An 11,448-nucleotide genomic window follows, 5' to 3' on the forward strand; every position below is an offset into this window, starting at 1 on the left:
TGCTAAGGCTCATTAAACCCGTGTTTTTTATAAAATTTTCTATTAATCAAAATAAAAACTTCTTAGCAGCCGCACACAAACTTTGCTCAAAGAAATGTAGTAAAAATGAGCAAAATTATGATTTTAAATCGGCAAACATTTGATCAGAAGAATAAATAAAAGTGATTCTACGCTAAAAACCCAGTTTAGTTGTTACCTAAAACAGTTTCAAGGTTTTAAAGACAATTTTATGCTTGAAGATGAGTTTATCCGTCACAGTTGGTACTATTAGTCTGTGCTCTAAGTTTTAGCACACAGCCCAAATAAAGAGTCCTCATTGTGTTGTTCGCTGGCCGGACATCCTGTTAAAAAGGAAATACTGCACATTAAGGAAGAGTCGTCTCCACCTTCTGTACTCGTGTGCACTGTGTGGTCTTTGCTCTCCGTCTTCTCCTCGAGTCCTGTTACAGAATATCAATGATTCATGGCTGCTGGTCACCAACCTGACGCCTTTTCAGTTGTTTTATTTTAATTCACCTGCAGCCTCCACTTAAAAAACAATATTTCTACACCAAATTCACTGAATTCAAAGTCTTGGTGAAACTGGTGCTTTTAGATTAACGTTTACTTTTCAAATCTTTTCTTATAATCCACCAACAGGGTGTAAACTGTCTGTGGACATTATGGTGCCACAGATGTTATCAGGCAGAGGTGGAAACTTACTTTTATTCAAGTACGTCAATACCAGTTTGAGGTATTTGTATTTTACTTGTGTTTTCATGACACGTTCCACCTCTGTTCTGCTACATAAATATTGTACTTTTTACTTCAGGAGTTACAAGTATAGTATAAAGTATAGTGTAGTATTAGTATTTTTATTGAAGTGATTACTTAAAAGGATCTGAATACTTCCTCCAGCACTGCCGCCAGTTAATGTTGTATCCAACATGACTTTTAGCAGTTTACAATTTTAGGACATTTATCAGACATTTCTGTCCTTTTCACTCTTTTGCTCCTGTCGAGCTCCTTCGCTCTGAGACAGCTGGCTAAAGGTTTCCAGCTCAGATCTGTTTCTCCGCCACCTTTGTGACACATCTGAGGAGAAAGGCTCGTAACCATGGCGACTGCCATGAGGGAAATGTGTCCTTGAAAGGTTTGAAAGTGGAATACAAGAAGTAAAATGTTGCCATGGAGTTAACTGTGAGCTAACAAGTAGCCTTTATTTGTTTACATTTTGGCAAAGCGGCGACAATAAAAGTCTGTTAGCAGGTCCTGTCTGTGATGTAGTCATGTCTGTACAGGCCGCCATAATCCTTTAATAGTGAAGGGAGCTTAAAAATGTGATAAGCAAAGTCTTCTTGGTGTGATTTCTGAGTGGTGTCGTGGCCAAACAGGTTTAATGATATACTCAGAAAGTGTTTTCAGTGTTTAGAGTCAGACGGGGATTTTAAAAAGAGACATTAGCTGATTAGAGGAAAAAGTAGTTTAATGATGAGACATGATGGATAAAAAACAAACTGGAAACCTTTTTTTTTTTTTTTACACAGCACTTCCATTTTATTCCACTACAAAAAGAGGCATCTCAAGAGCACCAGTAAAAGCAAAACAGCATCCAGTTCATCTCCGCCACGCACTGGACCGTTAGCCAAGCAACGGAAGGAAGAAAGAGTCAGTTTAGTCCCAGAGACCCAGAGAGAGATGTCGAACTTCTCCACTGTCCACTTTCACATGCAGCAGAAACGCAACTGTACTGTAGAGCCTCTGCAGAAGCAAGTCGATGCTGAGATCAGGTCAGAAATGAAAATTAAAATAAAATCTGGAACAGCACATGGCGGAGGGAAAGAAGCTACTCTTCTCTACTGAGGAGAAAGATGACAAAAGACTTGTTTGAAAAACTAGCTGAGAAACAAAATCACACCACAATGGGTAGTAATAATAATAATAATAATAATAATAATAATACTCTTAAAATCATTTCAAAGGAAACTGACAAAAACTCTACCCAGCGGTATGTGACTCAATCAGGAAATATACTGTACACACAGATTAACCTGGCTTACTTACTTTGTTTTTTTGTAGAAATACAGTAGGCCATACAATCGTGAAATGGTGACCAAACTCAATTCTTTTTTCAGTCCAGCATGCATCTCTAGGTGAGCAGGACGTTGTACAATGACCGCGGATCAGCTGTAACCGTAGCTGGATGTGAATTCTTGAGCGGATGAAGGAAGCTTAGCTTTCATGGTTTGGAAAAAAACGGCATGAAGAGCAGCTTGAGGCAGATTTCTGGAGTTAGTCATAATAAAAACCCTAAAGACTGAAAAACCATCCCCCTCCCCCGGAGTGAAGTACCCTTATTCTTTAAATAATAGTCTGAGTTATGAAAACCTCAACACAGGAAATGTCCCTTTACAATTCGCTGCTTATTACATTAATAATAATATTGATTACCCCCCCATACACCCCCCCTGTGTACATTCAAGCATGAAAGTCCAGAGTGAGAAAAAAAACGCTCAAGTGTCTAAAAACCTCGGGATTTATTCTCAGTCGCAGAGCCTCCGAAGGCTTCAGGAGATTGTTCTGTTCAGAAAAGATAAATAAAAACGTGATTGTTTCTCTAAAAATGTGAAATTAAAAATGTAGTTTTGACCTTTTTTTTTGTCTTCAAGTGGAAATGCATAGCAGGAGGCCTCGTCGCCCCTCCAGGGTTGGTTTGCTTCGTCACACGTGGCTCTCGTAGAACACCTGGCAGGGAGGCGTCTTATTTTCGTCTGTCGGATCGGGCGCGGCGTGGTCGGCGTCCTGCTCTCCCTCCGCCTCAGGCGGCTCCTTGTGATGAAGAGGGTCGGGCGGTGGGGGCGAGGACGGGGGAGGCGAACAGGAGGAGGGTGGGGCCTCTGGCTGAGGTGGAGCCTCGATGCTGCAGTAACCGCCGATGGCGAGCTGCGGATGGACCGACACCTGGATGGCGATGTGCTGCGGCTGATCGTGAACTGAGGAGTTGTCTGAGTCGGCGGCGGGGGATTCGCTGCGCTCCCTCTCCCTCTCCCGCCCACGCTCTCTCTCCCTCTCCTGCAGGATGGTGAAGACATCTCTCGCCGCGATGGAGGCGACCCTGCCCGTTGGCTCGCGGCACCCCTCGGGAGCTTGTCTGACGAAGGTGTGCCTCATCTCCTCAACCCCCACCACCTCCAGGATCTCCTCCATGAAGGTGCGGCAGTTCATGATGAGCGGCGGCAGCGGGATGCTGCGGGCCAGCTCCTCGATGTACCGCGCAAACTCCATGGTCTTGAACTGCGTCACCTTGGCCAGCTCCAGCGTCTTGGCGGAGGTGATGATGGGAATTCGCTTGGCGATCTCAAACGCCTTCTGCAGCTTCTCTGCGCCCTCGGTGCGGAAGAATTCGTTGATGGCTTTCTCGGTCTTCTTCAGGTGGCTGCTCATCATGCAGAGGCGCGTGACGTTCAGGGCCATGATGATGGTGAAGGTGACCAGACACACCACCATGTAGTACACGCCCATGTCGCCGTTGGTGAAGACCACACGCAGCGTCACGGTGCAGTTGGAGCTGCCGTGCACGTTGGACGCCATGCAGGTGTACTTTCCACGATCTGCAAACTCGATGCTGGTGATGTTGAGGACGCCAGAGTCCAGCAGGCACCACTTCCCACCTACAGACGGAGACGGAGACAAGTTATGGACACGCAAACCACCGTCTAGTCATGTTCACCTCCTGGTCTAACGGCGTTTTTTTAATCAATTATCTGCCAGTTTTTTCACCTTTATTGCTGAAACACGTGTTACTTATGGCAGAACTGTACAATATTCTTTATTCAGAAGAACCTCACTTTAAGGTGCAATACCTTTTAGATGTTGTTTATATCACTGTCCACTAGTTTAGTATTTCTTGTTTTATTGAATGTCCTACTTCTTTATTTTACCTCATCTTAAAGCAGCTTGTACCTAAGGCTGCTTCAAGCTAATGTCAGATCGCGGGAAGATCAGCTGGATGAAATGGGACGAAAAATCAGAGACTGTTTGTGCCTGTTTGTCTACAGAGACCTGGCCTCAGCCCAACGGCTCCATCAATCTTGTGCTCCTGCCCACCAGGTGCCGCTAAAAACAAAAGAAAATGTACAAGATGCATAAATTGTTCGTTTCGCTGAACAACCATTCAAATATTCTTAAGTCATGGCCTGTCCCTAGTTTTTTCTCTGCTGTCACATTCTAAGATTTTAGCAATTACTACAGTGAATACAGTGTTTTCACAAAGGAAAGCAAAAGCTATGAAAATGAAACCCAAGCTGTGATGAGCCACTTTTATTCCTCCTTAGTACAGGAGGTAACCACTACTACTCAACAAGTAGTCAGAATCTGTGTGATCAAGCAGTACTAACACACCTTTCAATTCATACGTTGTGATAAATTGCAGTATAAAAATGGGACCATGCTGACCTGCTCTTAACAACATGATTACTCACTGACACCAAATAACCCACTAAATATGCAGCGTGCCCATTAGCTCGCTCTGAGGTCCAAGTCTAAACCCTGAAAATCCTCTTAATGCGTGTGTTTCTCTGCAGTGAACTCTCCTCTGCAGCGTCATTTCAGCTGATGTTTGCTGCTTTCCAAAAAGGAACTTGCTCACTCGGTTTTGCTTACGTTGTGCTTCCGACTTTTTTTTTTTTTTCTCTCTCTCTGTGGAGTTTGACAGCTCAAGAGAACACACTGTTTTGGCACACATATTCAATAAAAGAAAACAAATGCCTCAAAGCCTGCCAGCAATTTGTTAATGGAAGTCCTTAAAGCAGCAGCGTACATCTGTGCTTATCTCGGCCTTTGGCCACTATACTACTGTATGTTTGATATCAGATAAAAACAGCTGGTTTTCAAAGGGAACATGGTTTTCATCTGCGTTTGTGGACTCAGACAGGACCTTGGTAATCCTGCCATGCCTTTAATATTTAAACAGGTGGCGTAACTGCTCTGCGTGCTGACATTTGAGTCTATTTGCATGTTGCATGACTGGTTAAGTTAAACAAGCATCTAAAACACGACGAAAAGGTCAGATCACCAAAATTACAAACTCCAATGTTAAATCAAACACTTTGATTTTCATGATTGGAGTCAAATGTGGAAAAATCCGAAAAAAAATCATGAGGTTTAAGACTCTTAAAGGGCCAGTTTGTTTTCCCACTCAGCGGCCATTGATGCTCGTCATAAAGGGAGTGATTCTGTCGATACTCATTAGTTTTGGCATCCACATGGAAATCAAACAGAGGGGTGATCACATTTACAGAATATTAATAAAGTTCACAGACGGTAAAACACATCATTTCAGATCACCTAGTGGAAGTAATAAGCGCAGTATAACGTTCAGACAAAGGCTGTTGTTGCAAAGTGAGTTAGCCAACAACGTTCGTCCATTAAAGGAGAATTCTAGTATTTTTAAACATGGGTCCTATTTGTTCATATTTTGGTGTCTAAATGACTGATGCAGAAGGTGCACAGAGTCTTGGCGTTGGTCCAGTAGATCACCTCAGTTGGCTGCAATGTAATCTTTTGGGGCAACTGCACCCATCAAAGTACGCCCACTGAAAGAGCTTGTTTTTGCCACTGGCAGGCTCAGATTGTTATTCTATGTGTCTGACAACATTACAAAAACCCTTAAAGACACCAGAGTCCCACAAGGTCCCATGTTCTATGAGGTAAAATTACTAGAGTCTGGTGTCTTTGAAGAGAGTGGTATAGCGGCTCTTTCTGGTTAAACAAAAACGATCTTACAGGTCTGGTTCTCCAGGGATCCTTTCCATAATGTTGTCAGACACTTGAAACACCACTCTGAGCCTGTCAGTGGCAAAAACAAGCACTTTTAGTGGACCTATGGGTGCAGTTGCCCTAAAGGATTACGTTAGAGGATTGCATTTGCACTTATTCATGAATCATACTCCAAAACATGTAGGCTACAAATAAGTACAAATAAATACCAGAGTTCTGCTTTAACAACCAGATCTTTGGAAAATGTTTTTAATAAAAGGTAAAATCAGGAGAATACTGGAGGTAAGTAAGTCTATGATTGTGCTTTATGAGTGACTATAAGTGCTTTATAGTCGATTGCATTCATTTATTGTTTGAACAGCTTCAGATGTACCAATCCGAGTATGTGTACAGTTTATGTGTGCGTGTGCAGCCTGTCTGTAGTGTGTTTGCCCTCATTATTTGCTTTGGTTATCAGTTCTTATCAAGCAGACAGGATAGCTGTTTAAACCGATAGCTGATCAGCCGGCACGATGATGATGACAGCCTTTGTGTGGTTTATTTTATTTGACTTTACCTATTTGACACGGACGACACATATATGCAATGTTACTTAAAAAACAAAAGCGGGCTGATGCAAAGTATGTAGGATGTCAAGCTGTAGCTGATTTGCAGAAAGGAACAGTTTGACATTTTGTGAAATATGCTTATTTGCTTTCTGTCGGTGAGTTAGATAAGAAGATAAATACCACTCTCTTGTCTGTCTGTTGAATATAAAGCCGAGGCCAGCAGCCACTTTTCTTAGCACAAAGACTGGAAACAAGGACAGCTAGCATGGATGCAATTAAATGTATTGTGCTCAAAGCAACGAAAAACTACCTGTTAAAACCAAAAGTGCAGCCTGTCTTAAATCGACATTCATCTCTGTCAGCAGTTAATATTTTCCACCTCTGGCTGGAAATTACTCCAAACAAGCCCCAAACTGGCCCTTCAAGGGCGATTCATCCACAAGCAGAACATTTTAATGAATTCAACTGCAACTCCTCCTTAACTACTCTCTGTCTCTCCTGTGTGGGAGTAAAGACGGACAGATATTGCAGAAGGTTTCTGTACATCTGCAGTCTGAAGTCTGGAAGAGCCCACAAAAACACCTTTGCTGCCTTCTACACTGCTAACACGATCAGATTCCCACTCTGGTATCCTCTGGAGGACATGAATGGAGGATCAGGAAATGTAGCCTGGCCCACAACAACCTCCCGCCCATCCGCCTTTTCATGCAAGAGCAACATTTCTAATTTTACCTCCACCACCGGATCATGAGGTGTGATTGATGTTCTGACAGACAACAGGGGAAACTAGTGAGGTTAGTTACACTGCTGTAAGGAGCTGTTGTTTATTACTGAGTGAACTACAGCCTCATTATGTCCCTGTGTGTAACCCAGGAAAAATGCTCTGTGGTGGTTCAGGCTCTTCTCTGGCGGCAGGTTTTAACAGGTCGACACAGGAGAGGCGTCAAAACAACGAGTCTGCATTCCTTCTGTGGTGAAGGGAGCTCGGCTTGAATGGAAATCATTTGGAATAAATATTACTTTCTAAATGATTTCCTGAATCTAATCTGGCAAACGCCGGCCATCACAACAAGAAAATGATCACTGCTGCTGCACAAAATGTGCAATAATTAAGCCAGATTTCCCCCAAGGCCGTCCAGTCCTCGTGTTCAGAGGTCAGGTTTGACTCCGATTAAAGATTCAAGGAGAAATGTCCGACTGGAACCGGACTTATAATCAACACTGTACGTTACACAAGGTCTTCAGTTTCTTGTTGGGAGTGTTAACTTCCATTATTATCCAACATCCAAATGCCCTTGAACACACTCGTTATGAGCTGGAGAGTCAGCTTCTATGTGCTGACCAACAGTATCAGTCTCTGTTTTGTAATGATAATCCTGAACACTGTAACTGCAGCTCTAACATTTCTTCTTTGTCCTAAAAGAGGCAGATATCACTGGTTAGGAGGAGTGCTGGTGCTCTGTGTAACTGAGGGCCAACATGCATTAAAACACCTGCGACTATTGTTTTCTATGTAAGCTCACACACTGGCTCTGCTTTCATGTGCTTCAAAGCATCAGGATGAACCACTGTCCAGTGTCAAAAGCATGTAAATGCTCCAGAAACGCAGCATTTTTTCACATCTGGTCCTTAAATCAAAACATCCTGTAAACTGTACTCGTGTGTGTGCAGTGTGTCTGCTGTCAGATCTGGACATACAGTTTATACTGTGGTAGCTTTCTTTTTAATATTTCTAGGTGTATTTAGTCGTTAGGAGCAACTGCCTAAGCAGCACTGCTTTATGGCAATGTTAGATTTTGCATAATTTTGATGAAGTTTCTTTATTTGTCAGTTATTTAATTCACTGGATTTGTTAAAATGACCTAATCCAGTCTGATTATTTTATCCATGAATAGCCTCTCAACCTTTAACTTTCTTCTATGTCTATCTGTAAAGTACTAAATATTGAGGAGTGAGCAGATTCTGCAAGCCTTCCCTAAAACTAGAGGGTCCAAGGTTCATTTCTGCAGCACAAACTGTTGACTCTATCTATGCTAACTGGAAATGTCACTGAGAAAAGCTTCAAGTCTTCTCACCCATTTGCTTTAGGACTTTAGGGGTGGATAATATAGATGTGACTATCTTTATAAAGTGTACCCACTTCCTAGAACTGCCTCCCAGCTAACGCTTTACATTTTGACAGCTGACCGAGGGGGGCTTCTGGACCTGGGGGCGATATTTGACAGCATAATGAGGAAGAGTATCTTGAATCTGCTTATTTACAGTATGTGGGTTATAGTGCAAAGTCTTCCTCTGTGTTTTACCGCCTTAACGACCAGCTCCACTAACACAAGCTGTCGTTTCACAAGCCAAATGCCATATATTTAAGAGGTCTGGCAATTGTTTAGACCATCATTCACTAAATAAAGAATCTACGTCTGCTACGTCATTTCCTGAGGAAACCCCTATCGTGTGTATGTTAGCGTAGAAGTACTGATGAGGAAATTCCCCTAAATGTCTACTTGTCTACTTTCAGAAGCCTTATACGTACAGAATAACAAATCTTACACCCTGCTGCATTTGCTGCTAATTAATTAATAATTGGGTGACGTGCAGAGCGAGTGACAAAGAGAACAGGAAACCAGGTTTAAAGTAACAGTAGGATCTGCCTCACCATTCGTCTCCATGTCCAGGCGGTCTCCATGGGAGTTGAACCACTGAACACTGGGGAACGGGTCTCCGGTGACATTGCAATCAATCAGCGCACAGCTCCCCTCCCGGGCAATTATCTGGCTCACTTTAGTGAACACAACTGGGACAAATCCGCCGTCTGTCACAGTGCCGTTTTCCGTACGGTTTCCATCCGTGTCCACTGATAAGGCCCCGGCGGTGCGAGAGGCGATAAGGGACACCAGGACCAGAGAAACGTAGCCACCAGCCCAGTGCATTTTCTCAGACTGTCGGTGTGTCACCCAAGGGGGAAAAGACTCTGTCATTCCTCCTGGGTCTCCATCCAGCAGACTGGCTATCTCTTGATAGAAGAAGGCAATTTGGTATTCAGCTCTGTGGCTTGAAACATGTCACTGGAAAACAAGAAAGTCTCATTGGCATGTTTTCATCAGAGACAGAGCAGGACAGAGCAACATGAACCTGTACAAGACTGAAATAAACTGATAAGGAGGCTGTTTATTTCACAGAGATCAGAATAATCCTCACTTAATGAATACTATTGTTACATAGAGCTTTAGTCGTCTGATTTCAATCCTGATTTAGTTAATTATCAAGCAAGAATACTACCAATCTGATCAATGCAACTTCACAAACACCTAAAGCTCTTTGCTTTTTCTCAGTTTTGTATAATAATAATAACAAACACTGCTAGAGCTGCTGCCTATTATCTTTATGTGTAAAAAGTAGCTTTCACACACCTAATCTCACTCAGCCCTGCAAAAAAACTGATCTTATACACTGATTTTATTCATGTTTATTCATAATTAGACATCAGCCTTTAGTCAAGTTTAATCTAGCTAATGTGTCCACGGCTGCATCACACGAAAATCACTGAAAATATAATGAATTCACGTAGACAGGAGTCATTTGTAGCCTCTCGTTTAGACAAATAGCTTCCTCATGTGTTAAAGCAGCACCTATGGGACAAATTAACATAAACACAAAGCCACACTACAACATAACGGAGCCCGGTAGGACTGGGCTACGTCTATTTCCTAGTTCGCTCATTGCCTAACATAAGGCTAAAGCCCACGAAGACGGCATCGTTACCAACCTAATGTGAATCAAATAAGACCTTGTAACGCCGTGTGGATATTTGCTGTATAAACCAGCGACATATACACACAGTGTTGTGAGGATTTCGTCGCCTTAACTGTGGTATTTAGACGCTAGACATCAAATAACAAGGGCGTGGGATCCGGCTATGTGCTGGACGGTGGTTGGTATATCACGGGACCGTTCCAGAAAAGTGTCCCTGCGAAGTGTTTCACCAGCGGCTGTGAGCTCACCCGTTCATTTTATCGACACAAGATCACATTTAACGTGCAGCCACTGTTGGTAAACATTACTACAGATAATACTGCGGTTAAATTATCGATAAAGAGGCGTTTAAGGCACCGGATTAACGCCGGGAAATGCACTAACGTTAACGTCGCCTCCAGCGGTCCAGCCAACGGCCAACTCAGCGTCGACGTTAGCTGCTACACGTCGACTAAAACCGAGCAAATGCTCAATTTCCCCGCCGATAAATCCAACTTTTCATACTCACATCATTGCCCGTTTGGTGGGAGACACCGGAGTGGATGTTTTTTTTTGTTGTTAGCTAGTTCTGCGGCATCTCCATCATCCTCCTCCCACCGCTGCTGCTCGTCCGCTATGTGGCGGAGACTCCGGATCCTCTGGGTGGAAACATCGGCTGGGCTGCTCCGCCAGAGCAGGTGGGTTAATAAACGGCTGCAAAGACAAGAATTTATGCCATTAAATCTAATTTAAAATAGCTAAAAATGTAGTGGCATTCATGTAAACTCTCCAAAGTGGCGGCCCTCGGGGCAACTGAGGGAAATTTAATTTAATTTGCCCTCTGAGCAGGTGGTTAATATATAATTATCACCATCATTATGTTGTTTTCACAGGCTGCTATATCTGTTCTGTCCTCACCCAGCTTTAAAGCTGCATTAGAGCTCCCATATTATGCAAAATGCACTTCCTAATGTCTTTTTTTTAAAACATAAATGTGTCCCCTGTGTGCCCACAGGCCGCCAAACTATGAGTAAAGACTGTCCTCTCCCTGTTTCTGCTCCAGCTTTCAGTAAATGTGTGTGAAAACACTCCGTTTATATTTGGCTCTCTTTGTGATGTCACAGAGGGATCTGTTGATCATGTGACCTCCTACAGCACCTCAACACACCATGCCTCCAGGAAGTGCGCCAGGCTTTGGAGAAAACCGTGTAATTACAACAACGGCGTTGGAAAAAGACTCTTTTCCATAAACTGAGTCTGTGAAAGAGACGGCTGTAGATCAGAAGACACACAGAGAGTCACAGCCGCAGCAAAATGACCTTCAGAATTTGATCCATTTGGTCTGAGAGTATTTGGGAAGTGTAGAAGAGCAGCACAATTAAATCATTTTAGGGCTAAAAGGAAGCGAGATGGC

The 11,448-nt window shown here is 43.1% G+C and overlaps 1 protein-coding gene across 1 annotated transcript; it reads right to left on the minus strand.

Annotated features, from left to right (window-relative positions):
• Positions 1-1,453: 1,453 nt before the first annotated feature.
• Positions 1,454-10,664, minus strand: mfap3l (microfibril associated protein 3 like). The gene is made up of 3 exons (XM_070855086.1): positions 10,564-10,664; positions 8,959-9,367; positions 1,454-3,650 (listed from the first exon to the last, which is right to left on the minus strand). Exons 2-3 carry the CDS (start codon positions 9,278-9,280, stop codon positions 2,701-2,703), a joined length of 1,272 nt encoding a protein of 423 aa, XP_070711187.1. The 5' UTR covers positions 9,281-9,367; positions 10,564-10,664; the 3' UTR covers positions 1,454-2,700.
• Positions 10,665-11,448: the final 784 nt, after the last annotated feature.

The sequence above is a fragment of the Pempheris klunzingeri genome, chromosome 23, assembly GCF_042242105.1.
Source record: "Pempheris klunzingeri isolate RE-2024b chromosome 23, fPemKlu1.hap1, whole genome shotgun sequence".
NCBI classification, from domain to species: domain Eukaryota; kingdom Metazoa; phylum Chordata; class Actinopteri; order Acropomatiformes; family Pempheridae; genus Pempheris; species Pempheris klunzingeri.